Source organism: Rhea pennata, chromosome 5 (genome assembly GCF_028389875.1).
Source record: "Rhea pennata isolate bPtePen1 chromosome 5, bPtePen1.pri, whole genome shotgun sequence".
Classification (NCBI taxonomy): Eukaryota; Metazoa; Chordata; class Aves; order Rheiformes; family Rheidae; genus Rhea; species Rhea pennata.
This window is the reverse complement of record NC_084667.1, coordinates 53,051,323-53,078,272: the sequence shown is the minus strand read 5'-3', so window position 1 is coordinate 53,078,272 and position 26,950 is coordinate 53,051,323. Positions and strand designations below refer to the sequence as shown.

The 26,950-nt window shown below is 38.0% G+C and overlaps 1 protein-coding gene across 2 annotated transcripts; it reads right to left on the bottom strand.

The window, feature by feature from the left end:
* Nucleotides 1-7,787: 7,787 nt before the first annotated feature.
* On the bottom strand, nucleotides 7,788-26,604 carry GOLGA5 (golgin A5). 2 transcript variants are annotated; one of them, XM_062577833.1, is made up of 14 exons: nucleotides 26,519-26,586; nucleotides 25,941-26,037; nucleotides 25,119-25,734; nucleotides 22,175-22,396; nucleotides 20,873-21,092; nucleotides 20,189-20,312; nucleotides 19,207-19,410; nucleotides 17,822-17,992; nucleotides 17,102-17,230; nucleotides 15,096-15,194; nucleotides 13,455-13,680; nucleotides 12,190-12,295; nucleotides 10,845-10,908; nucleotides 7,788-9,197 (listed from the first exon to the last, which is right to left on the bottom strand). In XM_062577833.1, the coding sequence occupies exons 3-14, from the start codon at nucleotides 25,681-25,683 to the stop codon at nucleotides 9,117-9,119; spliced, it is 2,211 nt and encodes a 736-aa protein (XP_062433817.1). In that variant the 5' UTR covers nucleotides 25,684-25,734; nucleotides 25,941-26,037; nucleotides 26,519-26,586; the 3' UTR covers nucleotides 7,788-9,116. The 2 variants fall into 2 exon arrangements, with proteins under 2 accessions (XP_062433817.1, XP_062433818.1); XM_062577834.1 differs by lacking the exon at nucleotides 25,941-26,037 and having other exon boundaries at nucleotides 26,519-26,604.
* Between the last annotated feature and the right edge of the window lie 346 nt (nucleotides 26,605-26,950).

The window sequence follows — 26,950 nt, the reverse complement described above, 5'->3', positions numbered from 1 at the left end:
TTGATAAAGGTTTGGAGGTACAAATGCCACATGGCCATTTTGACAGGAGCAAGGGAAAGGAGAACACAACAATCTCATTAGCTCTGTCCCTCAGATTAATTAGCCAGATAAAACGTGCATTTTCCTCATTCTGGGCAGAAAAATATCATTTACCTACCAGTAATTTAGAAAGCTGCTCCGTTGTTAAAAGCCAGACGGGACCGATGCTAACCAGATGGAAAGGGTCGCACCGGCCGCCCCCGCCGAGGGACAGGCTGGCGGGCGCCGCTCCCCGGCCGCATCTGTCACCGGGGCAGGGGCGCACAGAGCTGCCCCGGGGTGCCGTCCCCATCATCGCTTGGCAGCTCGCCCAGCTTCCTGGGCCCACCACCTACGAGACTTCAGATGCAGAAGCTATTGCAGGAAAAAGTGGATCCATTTCACTCCCCCTCAACAGACCTAAGTACTCGCATAGGACTCAGCACTGTCTTATTTAAAAAGCTCCATCAAGCATATTTTATCGCTGTAATTTCACTGTAGCCTGAGAAAACCGACTATGGCACAGGTTAGAGCTGGAGGACTGAGGCAGTCTGTGGTTGAGGCAGGGACCGAGCTCCTCCACCTGGAGCTGCTGCCCACAGCCACCTTTGCTAGCTCCTGTCCCTCAGAACAGCCCAGAAAGAGGAAGTCTTCTCCACATTCAGGGTCTCTGACCCTTTTCTGGTAAAAGCAGAATACCTTGTTCTCAACACAAACTTGGGTTTTGTTATTTTATTAGAAGTCTGTCATAGCTTGAGCCAAACAAGATCATGTTTATTGTGTGACAAAAGTGCTCTTTCTATGCCATAAGAAATCTTTAAACAAATGTTATAGCAGCAAATAGGGGAAGTCCAGCTTATCCAACCTTCACATCAGCTCAGAATCAACCATATTACACTGGATTTTTTTTAATTCCATGGCATTAGTTGCTGAAGTCCTGAAGTCCAGACAGCACTCGCTATAACATTTTCATGGTCATGCATTATGAAAATTATTTCTCAAACATAAGCCCTTGTGACAGAGAACAGACCAACTTCTGCTTAAGAAACTAAGGCCAAAATCTCGAAAGAATTCAACCTTTTCTATTTAGGAATGCAAAAGAACACCTTAGGATGTTTAGAAGTGCTAAACAAAGTGCAACTTGCCTGATGGCCAACCACATAACACGTGGAAGAGGGAATTGCTCAGAAGTTCCTTGAATTTAAACAGCTTTGTACATCCCAAGATCAACACCAAACTCTGTTGGGGGACATTTGACTGGTGTGTGTTTGCTGATGGATTTCCCATTCCTGCTGCCTTTGAGAACTGGACCCCAACAACCATAGGTAAAGTGAGGATGCCAGCAAACACCTTCATAAATCTTGGCTTGCAACAATCAAAAAAAAAAGTGTGCATGGAAGTTGATATTTTTATACTGCTGTTGACCTGTAATCACTACCAACAAAAAATGAATTGTCACATCTCTGCAATGCACAAGAGACCCAGCAATATGCCCTCTTGTCATAAGGAGCAGACTAAAGTAGCCTGTAGCCTGGCAAGTGAAGACAAGGTAGTTTTGGAGGTAGAATGAGAGAAAGCAGGTAGCAGTTGAATGTGTGCATTTTATCTGTAACTCCAGAGGTTGAGCGTGGCAGATGCCTGAAACTGTCTGGTTTGTTCAAGTGGAAATAAGGTCAAAGAAACTAATCACTTTCGGAAAATACAACTATTGTGGTCTGGTCCTGATCTTCCCAGGATATGTCTGACATGTCACAGCAGAGTTCATTTCAGCTTCTTAACATTAGATCATTCGAGTACTGGGCTTTTGGTGTAACATGCTAGAAAAATAAAATATTCGCAAAACCGTATTGCAGCTTCCCACATCAAACCATTTGGGGATCAAGATGAGTAGGTGTTTGGGCCAACTGCTTCTCCCCTTAAAAAACACACATTCCAGGTTCTATAAAAAAATAAATACAGCAACAGCTGTTATTAGATTTGATAAGGTGAGAGCTTCTGAGTGGAGAATCACAAGGAGGTGGAATTAAAGTACTTCCAGGAAAAAAGGGCAAAGGCAAACTTTAGAGCACGGGGCCTGAGGTGCCCCAATGACCGTGGCACCCCGACAGCTGTGACACTTCCCGCGTGGCCGAGGCCGGCAAAGCAAAGGCAGCGAGCCGCTTCCCCAACACTGTGGCGATTGGCTTTGTTGTTGGCACTGGTTATAGCCCGATACGGAGTACCATTACACATCGCCTAACAAAGCAGCAGCTGCACTGCTTGTCCTGTTTTTATTAAAGGATTTGGTTGCATAATTAATCTCTATGCGAACCCTTGGGAAACAACAGATGCAGGAAGTTCAGACTGATGCTTTCAATAAACTTGGATTAGCGATAAATTGTTATGTTTAACTGATACAAGTGATCACGCTGCTCTGCATTATGCCTATGAAACGCCTGTTCTTTCTGCAAAGCAAGGCCCTGAGTCCACAAGCAACCTCTCCTTTTCTTTCTAGTCTCTGCTCTCAGAGACAGCAGTTTTGGCTGCTCAAACTCTCTGAGCTTTGCTGGGCCCTGGTCAACACTCTCAGCTCCCTGCTCCAGGAGCAGAGTGGAGCTGGCCTTTCCCCCAGCTCCTCCAGAGATTCGCAGGCACCACCACTATAGTATCAAGTTTCAGTGACATCAGTCAAGTTGAAGTTGTGCCAAGGTTGAAATTCAGACAACTCCAGCTGTCCTGTCCTGCAGCAACGTGATGTTTAGCTCAGCCCTTCGTATCGAGGTAAGACTTCACGACCATGCGTTTCACCAATGAACTGAGTGCTTCGAGGTTCCTGTCCTCCCAGGGCCGGGTACGAAACAGCAGTTCCATCTCTATGATCCGCCAGCGGCCTGGAGAAATTGGCCACCATGGGGCTGTGGTCACTCACCTGCGGGCTGAGGTGCCTTTGGCCTTCTGCACATCTTTGGAAGGAATGGGGCACAGCTGCAGCTCTGAAAACAGCACCTCTGAGAGCTGCACTGACCAGGCCAGCTCTGCACCATGAGACGGTCCTTCCCTTCTGCTGCCAGGCTGGCTTCAGACTGCCAAGCATCACAAGATGGTTTTGCAGCTCTCTCTTCAGTCTCTGCATCCTGCATTGCCCCAACAGCTGGCAGACCTCCAATAAAACAGTGGTTCAGTGCTCCCTGCAGTGCTGCAAGGTTACAAAGAGAGCAGTATTAGTATCAATGGACTGTCACCTGCTCTATTCCTTGCTTTTCTGAAATGAAGGAAGTTCAGATACCAACAGCTTGCTAACAGCCTGATGAGTGTCCCATAAAATTCAAGATCACATCCCACCAAGTTAGTAGGACTCAGGAGAAGCGAGGCTTTAGAAAACAATGATCAGTCTCCTTCTTTTAGGTTCATAAATATGAATTTAAGAGATCCTGTGTGAAAGTTTCAACTTGTATATCCAATCGGTAGAAACAGAGGTGCAACTGGAGCTAAGCCGGTTTTATTGTATTAGAAGGCTTTGGACAGCAAAATGAACAACTAGGGAAAACTACTCTAATTCCTGCTATTTGTTTCATCTGCTGCATCTGTGGGAAGGGTAGGAAGAAAACGTCCTGAGCTCTAGCGGCAGGAATACAATACAGAGGCTTGTGCCCAGGTTGCCAAGGGATGATGCAGTAGCGATGGCACACTCAGCTGCAGGGCTCTCCTCCAGCACCTACTTGCTGCGTTAGAAAACTGGCACTTCCTGCCCCTCCTCCTGCAGAACTTGCTTTCTAATTACAAATAAAACAGTAATTGTGAATCATTATGCTTTCTTGCCACCAAAGACATGAACACAAATGCTTTCAACAAGCTTCTTAATTATTGCTTGAATTTACATTTAAATAATGATCTGTATTTCAAGTTGCTGTCAGACACCAGTGTTAGGTGATATTTTCTTTAAAAGCTTTTGGCTTTTGAGAAAACGTATCAAGTACATTAGCACAAAAGCAGAAAAAGTGCTTTGATAAAGTTTCTCTTCAATATGAGTGCCAAAACAGATTCTTTGTCTTAATAACCAAAATCACGTTCACTCTATCCCATTCCTAAAATCAAGGTCTCCTCTGTATTGTGCATCAGATATTTTGCTGCAGTTGATTAATTACAGCTTTAGTAGCTATAGCAAATGAAAGCTTTATTTTATTATCACAGGTCTTTATCAAAAACTCTTTTGCTTGATTTGTGGAACATCTAAAGCCCTTCTACATGCTGCTAAAGAGTTCAGACTCACTTACTAGTGTCCTCTTCTGGTTTGTGTTGAACAAATATGCACTCAAACCACAATTTGTCTGACTTGATTTGAATCTGCAAATAGCTAGTTACATGAGAAGCTACATATGCAGCATCAACCTGGAAAGAGTTCAGTTCCAGTACAGGTAAGGTGATGGGTCAATTACAAGATGAAATACCCATCCATGCTTCTGACTCCTCGACTGGAAAAGCCTAAATGAAATGTATGAGACAATCATTTTTTCTTTTCCCCCAAGAAGTCTCTTACACAAGATTTGACTTACCAGAATTTTAACCACGTCTTTAGATGAGCTTATTAATCATAAATCATCAACTTTTTTTTTCCAACTTGAAAAATGTCTTTGTGTTCTCAACCCAGGGTTTTTCCTTACCTTGATTCTCTTATGTCTTGGATCTTCTCAGCGATCCACAATTTCCCATGATCTTCAAGCTGCCTGTAGCATTGGCTACTTTCTCCAAAGAGCTTGCATTTATTCCTTCATGCATAAGCATTTAAATACAAGTGATATTGACAGAAAGCAAAGGTAGGTAGGGAGGACATGAAAGATTATTCTGACTATTTATGGAATTCAGTGCTGGGCTGCAGTACGCCAGGACAGCCAATAACCAGGAAAAAAATATATATATTATTAGAAATAAAAAAATCTGTCAGTAGCGCAAAATCAGGAACCCATTACATACAGAAGATTACCTGTATGAGTGCACATTTAAAAGGAGACTATACATCTACCTAAAAGGATTATGACTTGAGTGTATGCACATGGTTGCTCATTACCATAATGCAGACACTTTCGTGACACAGGGCAAGACGGTAACATATAGAGGACAGCAACTAAAATTCTAATGAGTTTTCTGTATTTGCAAACAGCTATTCTTAAAAATTGCCTTATATTTTTATGGCTAAAATACTTAGCAATGTATTCATGGCAAGTTTTGCAACTAGACTGCAACTGTTCCTTCAGTAAAAAAGGGAAGCAAAGAAATCCAGTGCCTATGGTAAAGCAACACCTGTTTCATCTATTCTGATTAGAAATAGATTATTTACTGTGCAAGTCTAATTTCCTCCGTTGTTAACGTCATCTGAAATCAGGCAAAGCCACTTCCTTTGTGCAGGATCTTGGTATACATATGACAGATCTAACACAGCAAATAAAGCACAGCGATCAAATATCAGCAAGCCAGGGTGGACGTTTGTAGTCATGCGAGGGTTTGGGACTAAACAGAACCTGAGAACTTACAGAAAGTGTTTTTCACAGAAACTAAGATCTGGTGTGGAGCATCTCTTACTGAATGTGTACCAAGGTGATCAGCATCTCAGAGAAATAGATCTTTTCTAGGCTACAAAGTGTTCATGAAAAGAGTGATTTCATTCTTACTATCAATCACAAGCTTTGCAGGTCACATTTATTTATTAATTCAATGACTTTCATGTCTTAATTCACTCTTAAAGCTTTGGATTCACAGCTCCCTTCTCTCAGTTGTATTTTTTGCAGCCAAAGACTTACACAGCTTTGGGGCAGGGGAAAACACTGGGCACATAGGGTTGTTTCTCTCTGAACATGCACGCAAACTGAGCACAGATGGAGGGGGGAATCAAAAATCAGCCTTTTCTTCATCATTTTTTGTCTTTTTGATTCATTCAAGGGGTACATTGGCACTTGGATCAGTCCTAGAAGGACCTGAAAGAGGACTTCCAGCCCCACAATAGTCTATGCTGCTCTCAAGAATGTGCAATACTGTAGCTGAAAAAGAGATTCCTATTTTCTATGCATTTCTATTTTCTATGAATTATGGCCATTTATTTTTGGTACTAACTACAGAGCTTGGAAAGGTAGTATCAGCATTTTTATATATATATATATATATATATATATATATATATATATAAAGAAAAACAAAACTAAATCACTATCCAGGTCTATGAAATCAAGTAGTTTAATCACCCTACAGCAGTCCCTAAATAACAGAGCTAGCGCTTGGGCTATCCTTCTGTCACTTAAGATACAGGCTAAAAGCAGCTACTTGTTCACTCTGAAGCCATCTGCTCAGCAAAGCAACCTCATGACACCATTAATAGTGACTGCTGAAACTATGTCCTTATGCAACCTCTGACCTCTAGTTGTAGCACACTTGGCAACACTATACAGATGACCCCAGTGACCAAAATTACTAACTTGAGGTAGGAAATATCTCTAATCATTTTACTTAAATTTTGACATTTATATTCAGATAGACTCCATTATACATCTTGCATATTTTTGCACTGCATCATGCAGCTCATTAGCATGAATCAAAATTTGGCATGTTTAAACAAAAGCTTTAAGGAGTAGCTCTTTGTATTTTTTTTTTATAGCTCTGAAATAGTTAACATAAAAGAACAAGAACAACATAGCATATGAACAGCTTAAAGGCTCTTTATGTTCTTCTGTGATTTAAAGAGAGCTAGAAAGGTGTTTATGTAAACTGTAATATAGCCTTAAATTGCACAGTAGCATTTGTTTCCTCATCTCACACTACGTTCCACAACGAAGAGCCCTTTGTCTGGCAAGGAAGCCTAATTCATAATTTGTCTCCTTACAAAATTTGTACTGGCAAAAACAGTTTCACAGCTTGTTAAAACTGTGGCTTTTTTAACTGAAATACAACCAAGTACTCACCTCAAAAAGTTATATACCTCTTTTGCAAGCACAAGAAAAGGAAAAAGTTAATGCATGATAAAAGACAACAACCGAAAAAGGTATGCTACGTATCACTTCGGGGGCAAGGAATAAGAACAGAAACATCCCAGCAGCACTTCAAGGACAGTTATTTCTAATAGCTTTATGACAATTTTTTACAGACACACACACAGTAGCAGGTCAAGATGACAAGGCTGATTCCTCTCCAGGTCCCTGCACTAGAGACATTATTCTCATCTCTAAGATATTGCACAGGTCAACACTAAATAAGCCCAAACCTGTATTGGAATGCAAGGGTCCAAATTAAAGACTAAAGTCAGCAGGAATCTTTTAATGCTTACGTAGAATTTCTATCGATAAAGCTGGAGGAACTAAAGAAAAAAATAACAATCTATGACAGAGAGTACTACAAACACTCATTTAACAGAGCAAAAAACCAAGCATCAGTGGACTTAAAGATCTCTACCAAAATGGGGGGGGAGAGGGAGGGAGAACGATGAGGAGGAAGGAAGGGGGAATAGCTGCAGTTGGGGTGATCTCAGTAAAGCTATGGGGGTTTATACCACTAAGAACACTCCCACAAATTTTTCACGGTACCCTGGATTTCCCAAAATGCTGCGATTCAGTGGTTTGGGTTTAAATGGGAAAAAAAAACGTACGCGTATAGAAAAGGATTTCACAAGTGTCCTTACTTTACCTCCTTCTACAGCAGAAGCTCTCATTAGGGTTCAACAGTGGCTTTGGTATCAGAATTGAAATAGAAAAACAGGTAAAAGGAATTAGGGAAAGTGCAGCAAATATGACAGAGGGTAGGGACACATCTTATTGTAAATGCTGTCTTTTTTTATTTAGTTCATCAAAACATTTCAGGTTTCACTGCAAGATCTGCATCAGAGCAGCACACAGTCACGTGTCTACTGTAACATTTCTATAGGAGTTAGCATGACAGACTTCATGCATAGGATTAAAGTTTAGTGTGTTCAATTCACGTGAAAACTGAACCATAACAACTAGAATAGGAGTGACAAACTACTTTTAGTCATTTTTTCATTACTCAGCTTTGAGCACCCCACAAGGAAACAGATTTCTTGAGAAAAGAGTAAGTGACCTTATATTACTGCACTAATGCATCAAGAATTCATAATTACAGAATGCCACTGTAACAACAGAACTATTACAGTAAGTTTGATTTGTCCTCGTGGGTTTTATGTTAAATATTTGATAAGGTTTGTTTATTAGTACATTTGGTTAAGTATTTAGACATGAGAGATTTGTGTAGTTGTTATAGATTTTGTATAGAAATAGTATTACGTACCTATAGTTTTAGAAAATAAATATTTCAATGAATATAAGATCTGGTTAAGACATCTAGTAATGAAAGGTATATAGCAAAATGCAGTTAAAATACATACATTTCAAGTGCAAAGGAAAATATCATTATTTCTAAAGAGTTTGAACCTTCTTTCTTGAAATCTTCTCTCACTCTATGATAAAGTTAAAGTATCAACCATTAAATAGGCAATTCCACTATTCAGCTGACAGGGAAGATTTATCTGTTGCACTAGAAGTACAAAGCTAAGAAGAATGCATAATATTTTATTTTTAAAGTTATTTACAAAAAGATATTGCACCAATCCATTGTCATTTTTTTTCAGTTTAACATGTTAAGGAAAAGCCTACTATTATAAACTTAAAAACAAAAGTGCAAAAGCAGACCGAAAGAAATCAGAAATTAAGTTTATTTAAATTCCTAAGTACAGTTTGTTACCTGATGATAGCCCACATCCAGTATGATCTAAAATAGTTTGTACCATATATACCTGATACCTGTAACCTTAGAAACCATTGCATTTCTCTGTGCATTTCTTTTTTTTTTTTACACTAACCATCAGGTTTGTGTAAAATATAAAGGCTAAATTTAGCTTAACTTAACAACTGCATTTCTCCATGAAAGTGATAGGGCATTAGGTAAATTGAAAGAGCTACATAGTATTGTCCTCATATTAAAAAGTAGTGATAAATCAGGCATGATGGTTTTCATTCTTCTTAAACAAGATGAGGAAAGGTTTGTGGCTATTTCAGGATTGATTATTTTAAGTACTCCACCAGCCAGTGTACTTTTATTAGCATAGCATATGGTCCTGTCTCAGTCTATCTGCCACTGGGACTATTATGATGCATTTCTGGTGAGTAGGTAAGTAGAACAATCATGACCCAGAGATGAAGCAATGCCTGGGAAAAGAAAAAAAATAATTGCTTTATCAGCACTAATCATCATCAATTATAGCAGTAGTAAATGTGTCAGTGTGATCTAAAAAAATCTAGTCTTGTAGAAATATTTCATTAAGTATTTTATTTTATTCAGTTACTCCTAAAAGGAATAATTCTGATTTAAAAATATGAAGTGCTGAGCCACATTCTGAAAAAGCCATTTACAGAACTAAAGATTTTACATAAACAGGAAAAATGGAGCTGGTTTCCAATAGATTCATGTTTGCTCCCCTCTCTTTCCTTCCATTCCCTAGTAACTCCAGGTGCTCTTTCTGATACCCAGTCTAGCCCATAGAGAGCAGATTAGGTGATCTGTCTAGAGTGACTGATAAGCCGTTGCTTCTGTGCAGACTGGCTGATACCAGACAGTGTAAAACAGCCAAATTCTTCTTGCCTTCTCTTCAACAGAGGTACTAAGTCTCTATTCTCTACTGAAGCATTTTCATGAACTTTGTAGGAATGTTAATTCTCATTCAAATTCGGCTGAAATAATCTAATCAGGATCGAAGCTACTGGGGATATAAAAAAGGAGATAACTGATAGAATACATAAGCCACATTTTCTTTAAAAATAGATTAGTGATAGTCAATAGTCATAACCATGTTTCCAGCTATCCACGACCTTCTTTGCTGTATAATAAGATCTGTCATTGGCCACCCAATATAAGGCTCCTACTACTGATTTTCAGTTTGAATAGTAACTTAGGCAGTAAAAATCTTTAGTGTTGGTACAACGCATTTGATTCACATAACGAAAAATCTAAGTCATGAATAGGAAGAAACAGAAGATAGGAACATAAACAGCCCTGTTCTTTCCAGTACTTAACAAGATGGAGAAAGCAATTGCAGGGGAAAATTGCAGTTTCCTTTATTTATATGTGCCTGCCAGCTTTACATCCTGAAATAATGGCAGCTGTTCGCAGAGATTCTGTTTAGAAGAAACAACAGGCCTTCTCAAGCCACATGTTTTCTTTCATTTCAAAGACTCAGCTAATCAAGTGTTCTCAAGCAGGGTGGATTGCACTTTACTGCAGGTCACTTCAACTGACAGACATCTGCCCTCCAGTGGAAAACAGAGGAATTTCAAGAAGTCTGAAAATACCACCTAATATGCATGAGCAACTTTCTATTATTTGGTAGCATCAAGCAAGAAAAGATTTGCTGGGTACTTTTTCAGCCATTACAAAAGTGTGACTATTAATCACTGAACAAACATGAAGGGTCAAATACTTAAAAAATATATATATATATATAAAAAATAAAAGTCAATTTCCTAAATTCGATGGACATAAACAACAACACTGTGACTGGCCTATTCTGTTTTAATTCTCACTATTTCTGCGGTCTTTTAAAAGGTAGTTGCATAAATGCATTTAACACTTCCATACTAAGAATTAAAGCTAAAACTACACAAATTTACGAAGCAAACTGACTTCAAAATGCTGTTATATAAGCACTATCTAACCTACTTTAAAAAAAAATACACTGAGTTGTTAGTTACATAGCCTTTTACTTTTAAATATCAAATGCCTTTCAATTTATCATGTATCATATAAAATTGCTGCAGAAATATTGCATTATTTTCTTACTACAAAGAAAGCTAACTCACCATATAAATGATTACAAAGACTCTTGCTATGGGATACCGCCTTAGAAAGATTCCCAGACGAATGCTATGTAAGTATAAAAGAAAAACAAAATGCTTAAGTTAACATTAGGCAATAATGCCTGTTCCTTTCATTCTACATCATTACAAACATATAAATGCCAGCTGAAGTTATAGACATGGCTTTCTGTATCTCCAAATTGAATTTTACTTCTCGTATTCACGGCATTCAACAGAGTAAGAAAATTCAGAATTCAGACCTTTAAACATACTCTCCTAATATTTTTCTGTCAATATGCTAGGGTGAGACTGTGAAAAGGAGCTAAAATTCTCAAAGAATTGTACAGGCATTTTAAAACTCAAAAAACCCCACTCTATATTTGTCAAAGTTTGTGACAGAAACTGTCATGAATACTGATTTTCAAGGATATTAAAGCAATTAAAACTTTGGATTCCTTTGAAGAATGCAACAGATCACTGTTGTTCCTGCATTTCATTAAAGACATGGGTTTTCCAATTCTACTGCTGCAGCACTACAAAGTATACAGTACTAGATGTGTGCACTGTTGCTCAATAATATTAGTTATTAAAAAGCATGTCCATAATAAAGTTACTATGATACTGTCAAACAAAGTTTAGTATTAAAGCATCACGTATAGTAGGCCCCTCATCATGGAAATACTGATATGCTTCACAATGAACTCAAAAGTACCATGGAAACGCAACAGCCATTTTGTCAAGATATCCTACTTTCCAAGGATAAAGAAATATTACTTAATTTTATTTCCTGTTGGTATTTGATCCAACCTTTGGAAAAGATTTTTCATTCTGAACATTGACAGTGAACATAGCTGCTGAGGAAAGAGATCAAAACAGGTCTTTTGGAAGATCCAAATTTACTTTTGTTTACTCATTTCTAGAACAGATTATCTTTTCTGAAAGGTAAAGAGTTGCACTTGGTCAAAAACCAGCATCCTGTCTCCTACAGAATGCCTCAACAAGAGTAAACAGAGTCAAAAAGCTCCAAAAGTAAAAAGTTAGAATTTGATAACAAAAAATGTTAATTTTTTTTTGTATATACTCTGATGATTCTCCTATACCAATCTACACAAGAGCATTAATTGTTTAAATAAATTACTGTAACTTGTAAACATTATAAATATATATATATATATCATAGGAAAGTACTAGTGAACTACATTCATATTTAATTTACTGTATTCAATATATTCATTATTTTTTTTTTTACTTTTACCTTGATACAAACAATTCAGAAGAGCTCTACCATCTAGAAAACTGCAAAAGGAGTCCTGTAATAAAGAAGTATATTCCATTAGGACACTCTTACCTAAACTGATCTATACTACTGGCAGCTTTGCGAACTCTCCCATACACTCCTGCCATGTTAGTATCCACGTCACTAAAAAGGACAGGAACGTTCCGCATACGAGCACCTATTTGAACAACAATAAAAAAGGCAAAAAACCCTAAGTCTAAAATCAGTCAAGTGGTTATCCAAGTAAAACAAAAATGATAGTGTATAACCTAAAGATATATAAAAATAACTTAAAAATAGCAATTCATCCTATTTGTAAATTTTGCTGAAGGTAAGGGAATATGATGTGAAGGTAGGATTAGTGATAAAAATGAAACCAAGTCAAATGTATCCTGAACTTACTAGATTTCTTAAACTTTATTTTAATTTACTAGATGGACATCTTGATATTCAAAAGCAGTTTTAGCTTTTTCATCAGTTCTTAATAGTATCAAAATCACTACTTTATACAGTTACTTTTTTCCATTTGCTTGCATTTGTCACATAGCAAAACATCCGACAGCATTTTTGAAACAAATCTGTATTTCCGATTCTTTTGACTTTAAATTCTCAGATGTTATCCTTGTGCAACTAAACTTGAATTTACTGAATTTAGCTAAAAGAAAGACTCAAAAGGAAGCACATTTCAAATTTGCTAGTCCTCTGGTCTTAATCCTTTAAAAGTCTCTCATTCATAAGTAAACAATCAGAAGTCTGGACTGTTACTTTATAGGCCTTAAGTGTGTTTTGTTTTAAAAGGTAGTTACCACATACATTAACAATTACTAAATTTGACTGTGGAAAAGTAACAAAGGGATACATCAACTGCTGAGGTTCTCACAGCAACACAGGATGAACTCTGCACAGTACAGATAAATCAACCTCAGCACCACTACCATATTAAGCTGCTTTTCAAGAAAAACAGAAAGGACAAAATTCATCTCAACCAGAATTCTGATATACTCTCAAAAGGCAGTTTCATATTCTTGCTCACCTCCCAAATCATTTCTACAAGGAAACTGCACTTAAACCTTATCTGTGACTTTCAGCTTAAACGCAGAAAGAAAGTTTTATTTGCAGTGGTTCTAACACCACCATAGTACTGAGAATTCAAGATGAAATTAGCTATATTAAATTTACTTAGTTACCTACACGCAAAAAGGAGTTTGACTATTTTTCATGATACTGCCTACTAATAAAAAAAGGTTTCTTTCCTCCTTATGAACTCAAGGCATTAGAAAATATAGAACCCTGAACTGCATAAAGGACCATTTAAAATACTGTATTTCCATATTTACCTTCAGGACCATCAATTCCTGCCATATTAATGGAAGGTCCATTAGTACTAGTGCCTTGGATAGCCTTAAGCTGTTGTTCAAGTCGTTCCAGTTGATAGACAAGTGAATTTTTCTCCGTGCTCAGGCTCTCTAACATGGTCTGCTTCTGAATAAGTGTTTCTGTCAGCTGATGAAGCCGATTTTCTAATTCTGTCTGACTGCTACTACTCAGAGCCTTGTTTGTAAGCTTAAAAAAAAAATAGAACATTTTGAAAATCTGACCAACATGACATACTACAAAACTGGTAGGTTCTTGAAGGTGATAGGTTTTCTTTGAACAAAGTTAACACATTTCAGAACTTTCATGGTGTAACACAATCAAAAACATTACCAATGAGCAGAGCAAAGAAAACCACATTTAATAGTTGCTAAGAAAAGATTTTATATTAAACAAGAAATTAAGTACTAAGATAGAAAACATGACTGGAATAAAAAACAGAAACTGCACAAAAGAGAGGAAATAAAGACAACACGGATGATGTCATCCAATTTGCAGGAAATATTTAAAGCAAATAGGAATCTCCAGGTCAGCCGTATGTGAAGTAACTTATTTATTCGCTACAATGTTAGACTTGAGCCACCTGTAGCATCATTCATCGTAATAAAGAAGCTTCAAAAATAGGACAATGGAATCTACAGAAATCAGCAGCAATGAGACACTACAGATATTTGAATGCAATGGATCAGGGCAGGTAGGAAGTAGTCCTGAAGCCAGCATTACCAGGAGAGAAGAGAGAAAGAAAAAAAAAAGAATCACTTGCCAATAGATCTGGGAATTTTGTATCACAACACAGTTTTCAAATTCTTCAACACCATATCTGCACAGCTGATCATAGTCGACTGTAGAATATTAATTTCTTTAAATATAGCCCATTTTTTATTATGCTGTCTTACATAATTTACGTAAAGTGAAACTGATGCCTACTTGCTACCAAAGGAAGCTATGGGGGCTGCCAGTGTCAGAAGGTTCCAAAACAGATTAGACAAATTCAAGGAAAATAGGTCCAAAAAAATGTACTGAGGGGATTAGGCAGGGATATACTCTTTTACATCCCTATATACAACTGTGGATGCTGAGGGAGTACTAGAGGAAGGGAGTGAATCAAGTGGCCAGGCTCACAGGCTGTCTTGGTTGCCAGGGTCTGAGATGCCACACTAGGCTAGACAGATCGCTAGTCTGAGTCAGTAAGACGTCTTATGTTCTTATACCTAATTGAAAGGATCTTTGCAGAAATAGCTATGACACAATAACACATCAATGACCTTTTTCATTTTCAAAAAGAAAAATGGTGACAGAGCATCTGCTTACTAGGTCTAGTTTAGACACAGGTTGTCTTTTTTCCATGTTCAAAGATAAAAGCAGATGCAATTATAAAAATAAGTCCCTATTTACCTTTTCGTTGTTCCCTTCCTGCATTCTTCCTAGCTCAGAATTGTACTCTGTATTGAAAATAAGTACACTGTAGCCCATTAGTAGAGCCTTGATGTTTTTCTTACTTTTAAACCATATTAATAATTCTAATCCTGAACATTAATAACTCTAATCCTGAATACTTTCATGATTCAATGTAATAAAGTTTATTTTCTATATAAACACAGTACCTGATTTCTGAGCTTCTGAATTTCTTCCTCTCTGTCTTTTATTCTGCTCTGCAAAGTATTTTTTGTTCGATATAATTCTTCCTCAGTATAATGCAGTTCCTATGAAATTGATCACAATCACATATAAAATTTATATGTATGTATTTTAAGAAACATTCCATTACCTAGGGTTTCATACTAGAATAGAAGTAGACAATATACCACAATCAAATATAAATTGAAATTTAATCTCAGTTAAAAGTGTCTGATTTTTAGATGCTAGGAGGGGGGAAAGTAAGAGAACTGAGTAGGAAGGCAGAAAACCCCAGAATACCAGGTTCTTTTGTGAAGATTGACCTAATGCAGATATTAATCCCAACTAGTTTACTGATAGCCATGCAATTCATTTGAACCATGATTCATCTTCTTTATACTGTCGCTCTTTATTATACTGCTATCTTGAAAGGATATCAGTTACAGAACTTAATTAGGCAATACTTTGGGGAAATCTGTATCCCTAAAATAAATCCATCAATCCAAGATAATTTTTTCTAAAGTTTTTGAAAAACTTGGTGTATCCATCTTTAATTCTGCATATTACAGAGGTCTTCCTTTACAGTTTAGGATTAACACGATAAGGGAGTGAAAAGGGAAGGAATATTAGCAGTGGGCCACTGACTGAACAGTAAATCTAACAATAAATGTTTTTACTCTCATCACTTAGTAGCTATTTTAGTTCCTATTTAAAGATGTACCACACTTCTTTTCAAATCATTGTACCATTTCAGCTATCAGCTGCCACAGCAACCAGATAAATCGTATGTCCCCCTTTAAGCCATCAGATATATGAGAAATAACACCTCTACTTTTTTTCAGTCTCAGAAACCTTACAGCAATAGCTATAAGAACAGGCCCCAGAAAGAACAAGTCACAACTGTATTTAGTATCAATGCACACGATTACTTTAAAAGCACAGGTATGTTTGTGTAATTAAAAGGAAAATTTCATTTTCCATAATATAACGGATAATACCTACCTTACGAACCCTTTTCTTTTCTTTTTTTTTAAAGCTTCCCCTCAGTTTTTCTATATGTTGACTTAAAATATACTCCTCAAAAGGACAGAGGTAACAAGATACAATCTACCATCTGCTTTAATATAATAAACATTAGCTCTTCAGCAGCAGCAGACTTTGACTTCTGCCTTTTAATTAGTTCAAGCTGCTAGCATCTCATTAAAATGTAATTTCTGAAAGGACAGATAATCCTATAAGATAAGTTGTTCCCAGCAGGTACAGTATACTCTTCTGCTTTCTTCATTATTAATTCTCTTTTACATGAGCTTCTTTCTTACAGAGCAAATTCTTAGTAAGGTGCAAAGCACTGGTCTGATTCATACTGAAGAACTAGTTTGTTTACACTAAATATGAGTGTGTTTTTACTCTTTTTAGCACAAAACTGTTGAAATCAAGAGTTTGCTTAAAAAGATAATGATGATAAATATAAATAAATAATAAGTAAATAAAGATAAGTAAAGATAAAGATAAGATATGATGAAATTTGGTAATAACATTTTATTAGCAATTTGACTTATGGAGTAGTTTGGGAGGGGGACTAATGAGGGAATTCAAAAAATATTTCTATTTATATGGTATTACAATATTACAATAATTTAAACCTAAATTCTATGTATTAATTGGGCAGAGGAAGTCCCATAGTAATCATTTTTGGTATTTAACTTTCTTGATATAAATAACTGTTTAACCCTGAGTATTCCCTAGAATCATCTTTATTTTTTTAATAAGTCAATGCGAACTGCCTTTACCAGGAATAGCCAGTAGGCCTTTTTCATTTCTTACTAGTGGTTGACCTTTATTTGGCCTAATGATGTTCATAACTTTTCAGTGAATTCTTTTGATTATTGGAGGAAAAGTCTAATACTGTATAAAATACTCTCTTATTCAGCCAAATACTTTACTAATAACATGGGGCCTAAAAATGATCAATCAGCTCCCAAGAATTCCTTACCTGTTTTTGCCGTTCTAGTTCAGCCTCTGCCTCCTGCTTGGCCATTTTATGTGCTTCTATTTGCTCTTGTAGATCTTGAAGTTGTTCTCTTGCCGACTCAGCTTCACTTACCTGCTGAGTTTCCATATCCTAAAATGGACAGATATGTTACCCTTTCATTAGCAAAGGAACAATACAGCACTCTGTTATAGACAATAGCAAGAAGTTACACCTGTAGTACTGCTTCTAAGGAAAAGGAAGATCAAGATAAATTAAATAAATGACATTTGGTCATTTTATAAATATTTATATTTTTATTAATACATAGTAATAGAAAATTTTAAAACTGCATTTCATAAACACAGAGAAGCCTCTAACAGAGGGCTTACAGACTGCAGTTGCTTCAAGGATTAGTAGCCTTTGCAGAAAAGGATAAACATGATCTATACAGAAATCACCAGGCTTGTATGGAAAGAAAAGCTTCCTTCAAAAAGAGCACACAGTAATACAGCAAAAGAGAAGTGGTATGTATATTATTTCTCCCACCCTCTTAGGCCCAGCTGATGTAGTAAGGGACAATGAAGAAATTGGGTATCTAGAAGCACTTGCCCCGCCTTGAGCAGAAGTTGACTTGTTTTAACAGTAGGTCAAATAAACATTAGAAGCAGTAGCCCTAAAATATGAGAAAGTAGCCCTTTGTGCATGGTTAACTACATTACACCTATGCATAATCTTACCTACCTGCAGCTCTGTTCTGAGCTGCTGTATTTGCCCCATTAGCTTTTGTATTTCTTCTTTCTGAGTGTCTCGCTCATGTTTCAGTTCTTCTAATTCCATTGTGCTTGCTGTATGGTTATCCAGACCTTCAATACCTGAGCCTTCTTTTAAGCTGTTTATCAACTTTTCTTTAGACTAAAATAATAAATTAATATATTATTTACAGCAATATTTTAATAAGTGCTCAACTTGAATCTGTCAAAATAATTTTGCTCTAAAATCTAAATACGGACATACAGCAAAACTGCTCCTTTACCTCTTTTTAGCCAAGTAAGGACCATACAGAGTTTGAGATCAAAATGCTTCCTATTGATCGTTTTTCTAGCTTCCTACGTGTCATAGGAGTGTTGACATTTACTGAAAGCCTGTGTTACCTTAGAAAAAGAAGAGCTTTCTCTTTAGAAGGGCCCAGAATGTTAAACATGCCGTGCATAAAACTTCTCTAAGGTGATATGGAAAGCCAGAAGACAGATACCATCAGACATGAATGATAAAACTCATCCCCTTTCAACCCACCCTTTCTCCTACCACAATACCCCCAAAGAACCAAATATAGCAATATCTCTTCCAGGGAAGGAGAATGTCCCTCTTCATTCAGAATCAGCCTAATGTTAGCATGACACTGATAGCTGATCTCATACTTCTCAAATTTACCAGCATGATTTCAACACGGTCCTTGGACACCAGTCTAAATCAATTATCCTAAACATTGACCTTTATCTTTAACATTTTGCTGATTTTTATAAACAAAACTAACCAGCCAAGTTAAGCTTTGGTACCTTTGACAACTTAAGTAGCAGACTCTGCACAAAATACCCAACCATGTCACTGTTTATAGAATGCTGATTGCATCCTACCTTTCAAAATCTATAAAAACATTTCCTTTGGTTTACACAGAAGTATCTGCTACATGCTATTTTTCAGTCTCAAGCAGAACAGTGTTCTTGTCACAAGAACACTGCATGCAGTACAAATTGCAGGTTACAGTTGCTTATATGTCTGCTTAAGTTCAGACAGTTGGACACACTGACAAATACTGCACAACAAGCACAACGATTCGCTTGGATCTTTCTTTAAGTCTAGGACCTGAATTTGCATTTCAATTATTTAACTCAATCTGAAAGCTTGCATTTTAGAGGTACAACATGCAGCTTAGTAGCTGTTCCATACAGCTATTATTTTATACATACACGTATACACGTGTGTGTGTGTGTGTGTATATCAGAGATATGTCTTAAAATATATTACCGATAAGAAAAAAATAAAATTATACAAATGATATGAAATATAACATCTTCAGAAGCTAAACAAGTACAAACTAAACTGAATTTCTTTATAGTAATACTTACTTGGAGTATGCGAGTAGCTTTCTGTTTATAGTCTGTCAGTTCTTGTTTTGAAGATTCTAGATGGTTTTTAGCTATTTTGACTTGCTGCTGAAGCTCATCAGCTCGCCTCTTTTCATCTAAATATTTTCTTTCTGCCACAGTAATCCCTTCTGCCAAGTTCTTGCGTTCAGCTTCCATTTTACTTAGACGAGCTGCAAACTCATTCTATTAGCAATAAAAAACAATACTTTGTGTTTAAACACTTTAATCTAGAATGGAAAAAATTTTTGAAAGAAACAACACTTCATGTCTGCCACATTCGTCCTAAAGATACATTAGTGCTTTCTATTTGGAAAGAAGTCCTGATAGCTTAAGCACTTAGCTTAAGTACTTGCTAGATAAGATAAGTAAAAATCCGCATTTCTTTCTCTCACCAAAAATGCGTTCCTACTATTTATGTGTCTATTTGGCAAACAAAAAGACAGCTTTTCTCAGAAGTTTAGACTGCCATATTAAATACAGTTAAAAAAAAATGTCAATAACAATTTTCCAAGATAGAATTATACATAATAAAGGCCAGGCCAAGTGTGGAATGCAAAAGGTCTCTAACAGTATCATGAACTCCCACATCTACCATAACAGTGATTACCCTGCTTAATATTATTAAGATTATATATTAAAATATTGTATGGAGGGGGAACCATATGTCATGGAAAATTAACTGATTACTAATCTAGTTTTAACATTAAAAATATTTAAAAAATAATCAATAACAATTGTCAGCATTACCTCTCAAAAACTTTTAATCACAAAGCTTTCAAAATAATATGTAAAAAGTAAAGTAGCTTCACAAGTATATTTAGTGCAGCAGAAGACGCATCCTACCAGGCCCTTAGAAACCTGAGCAGAAACTGAAATCAAGGGGAGGAGAGAGCAGTTAGAACCTCATAGATCTCATCTCAAAAGCAGATTATGAATGTATTCCTTGGGCTTCACATCTAACCTGCATTTGTTTGTAACTTTCTTGCTCTCGCTTCAGTGCAGAGTCTGCATCACGCAGCCTCTCTTGAAGAGTTTGAAGGGCTTGATTTTGCAGACTGCTCCCTTCACTATGGTCTTGTATTATCCTGAAAGAGCAATACAGACACCAGTTGAAAAGGAAAAAACCCAGTGTGCTTTTCTTAGGCAGAAATATGACTACCTGCTTTTAAGACTGGCCTTGAAAACCTCCTCAGCTAATTACTGGATACAGCTGACTACAGATAGGATGCTGGAGTTAGTGACTCACACCATCCCTCCTGGTCCTATATTCTCATATCCAATTGCAGATACATATTCCAATGCTGAGATTAAGTCAGGAGAGTTTTTATATTTGTGGGTAGGTGAATATATTTTTCAAGACAAACATTATGCCTAAAACTGAAGGCTTCAGGATAATTTCACAAACATAAATACTTTATACAAAATGCATTTCAGTAATCTAGAGTCAATTGCCCTTATTTAATATGAACTGCCCTGTTCCCACTGTCAGCTATGCTGTAATAGGCTGAGCAAATTTCAATGCTCATATTTGAAATCCCGTTACAAAAAAAAAAAAAAAAGTTTATTCATTTTTCTTCTTAAAGAGTCTATGCTTGCCATCTTGAGATTTCAAGGCTATTTCTGTTTGCTATGGGTTATGAAATACCGTGATTTTTCACTCTGCAATGCTTCCAAAGCTTCTGTCCGAGTACTTAAAAGTTGATCAGCTTCTTGCAACCGCACTTTTAGCACAGCTAGTTGGGAATCCTTGGCACCAACAGCTTCTGCGAGATCATCAACTCGAGCCTGAAGTTCTCTAACCATCCTGTCACTCTTTGAATGGTCGACACTCCACTTCTCAACCCTCTCCCGGGATTTGTTTAATTCTACAAAGTAAAAAAGTTTCTTAGAAAGTTTTAGAAGTAGATATTACAAGGTTTTACAAGTAGTCAGGCAGTATATACTGCACTCCATAAAGAAATTAAATACAGCCAAGTTGAAGTAATATTAAAACTTTACAAGCTACCAGGGAGTAACAATGCCAGACTCCAGCTGTCAGAGTATGCCCTGTAAAACTTGCATGTGATCTCAAAACAAGACATTTTCATTCTGTGTTACACAGATGACAGATTTTACCTGATCCACCCCTTATAATGACCTGCTGTTGAATAGCCCTGTGTGAGGGCTATTCATTTGGAAAGCTGTGCATAAAGCATCTAGTGCAAATCAATGTGACAATATGCTAATCCCCCAAAACAGTCAGTAGAAAAATGCATCAGCACTAAAATATCTGAATAATACCTGAGTCTTTTGTTTCTAATCAAACACTACATAGAAGCCTTCAATGAAAATTAAAATTCTCTGGCTAGAACCACGTATATACTTCCAAAAAATGCAGTTGCTAAGTTGTGGATCTAACAGCAGCAGTTTGCCAAATATAAATTATAATTTGGGGATTTTCATACATTCACATTTTTTACATTTGTTGTTTCATTTGGCTTTGAGAAACCTAATAAAATCAAACAAACAGTAAATCTAGTATTTTTGCTATCAGTTTCTAGATGATAGAGATGACAACCTACAGCTTGGAAAGTATTCAAATTTCAAGTATTTCAAGGAATTTATGCATTTAAAAATTACTATTTTGCAGTGACCTTTAAAAAGCATGAAAAATTTTAACACTGTTAACCTTTGCTATATTGTTTTATTAAGACTTAAAATTTGGAACAAACTACACTGTATCATTTTAATCAACATTTGTGCTATTTTCATCCTTGAAAAAGCCTTCCAATCTCTCTCAGATCATTATTCTTAATATCCAGAATCATTTGACTTGACAAGTCGTACATTTAAATTTAACTAGACAGATTTTATTCTAAATATAAAACACTATCACATAAGTAACGTTATTTTCTATTTTACAAGTGTGTTTGTAACATGTTAAAGTTCAGTTTCCAAACTGTAGTACCTTCTTGTGTTTCTTTGGATCTCTGAATTAATGAAGCCATTTCCTGATTTAAAGATTGAACTTCATTCCGCAGCAGCTGATTCTCCAGGCGAAGATTGGACAGCTCATGAGGTTTGAAACCATCACTGGCTGAAAGGTTAGGATTAGTTACTGCACTCGGTGATGAGTCTTTCAAGCCATCCACTTGTGCTCCCAATCCAGAATCTGAACTGTCTGGAGTTTCTGCACAGAAAGATGCAGGTTAGTTCTAATATCTATTTGTCGATAGGCTTAATATAAACACCAAATCCGTATCTTGCAACAGTGGTTAAATGCATTTAATGTTCCAACAAAAAAAGTCAAAATAACTTATAGTGAAAGGGAACATGGAGATGCTTCTCCCAAAGTAAAGACTCATGCAGCATCTTTGTTAATCCAGCAAGACAGACATGAAAGTTATAACATTTCTTATTACATTAATGTTAAATTTAGGATTCTAAAATTTTAATTCTTTTGTGACTATACTGCTTGGTGATGTCTTTGGAAGGTGAGGAGTAACAGAACATATTAAATGTAGATAGCAAATAATACAGTTTTTAGTACAAGCTCATTCTGGTTTTCCATTAGATTTGAATTTCAAGGACAAACTCTATTAAGAAAAATCTGTTCAGGCAACTATACCTTATCAATTTGATATCAATCCTAAATATGTAAACTCAGCTACACAGCTCTATGTGTTTTAATTTTCTTTATGTTAAAAAGTCTTTTAAAGAATCACCTCAATCAAAACATCCTCTTACTGAAAATTCTACATCAAACAACGATTCTCTAGAAAAATTTTTAAAAGCACTTTTACTATAAGAAATCCAATGATTTGAACCAGGAGGCTACAGCATGATTTTTCCTCTCTCGAATGAAAAAGATATATAAAGTACAGATACTCTGTTAGACTATTCAGAGCTGTCTGCCACAAGAAACTGTAGTTCTCTAGATAATGGAAATGAAAATACAGTCTCTTCTCTAGCTTAGAACCTCAGTAAGAGAGCTACTGGCAATACTCTGAACAATAGTTCCTTTCAAGCCAGGGGAAAGACCCTGCTTTTGCCCAACACACACACGAAGACACACATACAGCATACTGGATTAGTGCTGTCCATTCCAGCAGTTTTGGTTCCAAAAAAGAAATATTGCTTCTAAATTCAGTATATCCCAGATAGGTAACTGTTGAAAAACCATGGGAAAAGACTGAAACAATTTCAAAGTAAGAATGCAGTTTGGCAGTCACCATGTTATTTACTTTACCTTGTGATTACCAACCCACAAGCTCCACCTTCCTGGCTGTCTTTGCAACAGTTCACATCACCCAATGCCCAGGGAGCTGAGACAGGTTATTAACTTGGAACAACAATATTTCAACAAAGTAGTAGCAGAGGCAGCAAGACTTGTTCCAATTTTTTTGCAATCCTCCACCTATTTAAATGGTTTTTAGAAGGGTTATTTCCTTCTTTTTAATTCATTTACACAATTTCCAAATCATCAGATAAGTTATCCTCATTTAAGTTATCCTCAGAGTTCATGAAGCAAGAAATTAGCCATTTCTGGCACATACTAGATATATGTGTATGTATGGTATGTATGTACGTACTATGGCAATGTACAGAGTTACACCAACTGTTTTTGTCTTAGATAAAAGATCATAAGTTATTTCAATAGAAGCTATACAGGACATTTAAATGACACAGGTGTATGTATGTATTTTGAAACTACTATGCTCAAACTTTATGTTAAATCTGTGTGCTTCCTTAATTACAAGCTACAAGATGCAAACTCTGGTCAAAGATCTTGAAAGACAAATTCAGTATACCATACTGAACAAAACAGTATGCTCTTTAAGCATCAGTTATTAAGGTAACGTATGTATACAGCCACGTAATGTATGTATACAGCCAGGGTTAACATCTTCGATGTATTACTAAACATTATTGACACGTTACAGGCCCAACAATACAAAAATATTCACATCTTCAGAAATAATCCCTTTTTACTTTTAAAACTTTTCTTTGCACTTAATATAGTAAATCAAAAACTAGCACTTACAATGCTTTACATGTTCAAAGTATTGAACAAGTATTAAAGCATTCTAACTATATTATTAGTAAACAATATGAACACTTGCTTCCAATTTATAGAAGCAACAGTAAAGCAGTAGAGCAACTCCAAGGATAAATTGGAGAGTCAGACACAGAACACACAAGTTCCAGGCTTCTCAGCCATATTTTCTTTGGCATAAACTTGAAAACAGCCTCAAATTTTGACCAGTGCTTACTGTCTTGCCTGTACGCTATTCCAGGAGTTTGCACTTAGACTGAAGCAGTGAATTTCTTGAGGCAAATCTGAGGGCCTCGTTTACCCAGCTCCCTCACATCCGTAGCTCTACAACAGCATATCCACATCCAAGCTGCCACTCTGCAGGGCAAGTAAGCGTGACAGTTCACCTTCTCTCATGGCGGAAGAGAGAAAAACTCCCATTATCTCACACAGTGCATAGGGCAAGAGCCAGCACCATCCAGTAGTCAGTGCAAACCACTGCATTGCCTTACATGGAAACAGTGTAAGGCCCTGAATGACAGACCAAATGCAACAGTGCCAGAACCTATGCTTCTAAATGAGGATGTATGAGTGGTGATATAAAGTTCAGTCACATAGTTCAGGGAAGGCAAGATGAGCAGTAGTAATGTGGAACAGTAAGAGCACAAAGGATTTAGATATTACGGCTATTCAGCTTGCAAAATTAGCATGATACCTAAAATTGTCCCACGATAAAAAATATTAAACAACTCTGCTGCACTCCACACGTTTGACATGTTATTGCCACTAAATATTTCATTAAGTTATAATAAAACCATTATCCTCCCTAGCCACACTTCGATTTTAATTATCTCTAGATTAAATACAATTTATCTACCATTGCCTTGGCTCCTGATGGAATTATCTTCAGTAGTTTTTGCACTCTGTGTACTAGCAGACACAGAACTAATGCTTGAAGTCCGAGAGTGATTTTGAAGAACAGCTGCCTTGCTCTTCTCTTTTTTAGAGTCTATCTTTCCATTAGGCTCTTTCTCGGAGCTGTTGAGAAAATCAAATAGCAATTCATCATCAGGTTCAGACTTTTTTCTTCTCACAAATTGTGAGGAAGGTCTGGGTGTGGAAACACTTTCAAATGGAGAAGCAGCCTCCAAAGATGTCCTACGTGCTGGTTTAACATTTGCTGTTCCTGCTAAGATTGTAGCCTTTTGATGTTTAATATTATCTGCTGCTGAGGAGATGTAGGCTGCTTTGGATGACATCTGATATTTCAGTTCTCCAGTATGCTTATGCAATTCAGAATATTCAGTGGCAGAGTCTAAATTCTTATTATCATATACTGTGGTGTTTGTTGCGTCTTTTTTACTCAAGGCTGACGCAGCTCCTTGATCAACTCTGTTGAGGAGATCCTCTGCCTTTCCAGCGAGATCAACAAGCCAAGACATGGTGGAAGTCTGCTGATAATTTCTACAGAATTAAAATTCCAGGAACACGTGCTGCAAAAGAGAGAACAATTATAAAAAAGTTGTCGGTAAGCTAAGATGTACATGCTACCTGCAGAACTGTTGTGTTAATCTGTTAGGACAAAGGTATTAATATAGTTAAAGCATTATTCACTTCATACTTCCGTGCTTAGCATAAGGCATGGAATTAAACTAAATCAAATCACTTTCTTAAGAAAACGTACAAAAATAACGTTTACCTATTAGGCAATCGCATCTGTTCCCAACATCACTGGTGCAACCGAGTGTCCAACCCACTAACCAATCTCCAGTGACCATGAAAAATAAGGCTGACACCTGACAAAACCAGAAATCAAGTGGAAGAGGAAGAATGGTCAGATGTTTATTACAGGGACGGATAACAGAAAAAAATCTTTGTCCTGCCGATTCCTAGTCTGGGGTAACCACAGGAACTTCTCCCCAATCCAAATTCAAGTGTCCTGCGGTCTCACTGGCAGGAGTGGCCCTGCTGCGACACGGGCATGGGGGAAGGGCTCACACCTTCCGTGGCACCAGAAACCTGCCAGGCCACGCAGGCGACCTCCCAGCTCCCCGGATGGGGCCTCTTCACCGCGGGGCACAGCAGCCTTACGGAGGGGCCAGTCTCGGGCGAAGACACGCCAGGATCCCAGAGCGGGAAGGGGGGAGGCAGGGACAGGTGGTGTCGGCGACGGTCAGGGCGGCCGCCCCCCGCCGCGGCCCAGGGCGGCTCCGTGCACCCCGGGCCTCCCCTCGGCCAGGCGCCCCGCCCCGCCCTGGAGGGCCTCGGGAGCCTCACCTCCTCCCAGGGCGGGAGCCGCCGGCGGGGGAGCCGCGGGGCCGCTCACGCGGCGGCGGCGGGGGCCGGCGGCGGCGGTCACAGCAGGGCCGCAGGCCGCGGCGGCGGCGGCGCAGCCCTCTCCACTTCCGGTAGACGTGGCCGTCTTCCGGGCCGGCGCGCGCAGGCGCGCGGGGAGGACCCGGGAGCTGGCGCGACGTGGCCGCGCCACGCCCCGTCCCGCCGGGTGGGGGCGAGGCCGGGTGAGGCCCCGCCGGGGAGGGGCGGGGAAGGGCGAGTCCCCGCCCCCACGCGGAAGCCCCGCCCCGATGGCGGGGCGGAGGGGGGCGAGCAGCGGCCACCGCCTCGCGCGCCTGGCTCCGCCCACTGCCCCGCGGCGGCCGTTGCGCGGGGCGGCGGGAGCGGGCGGCGCGCGGGCCGCGCCCCTCAGGG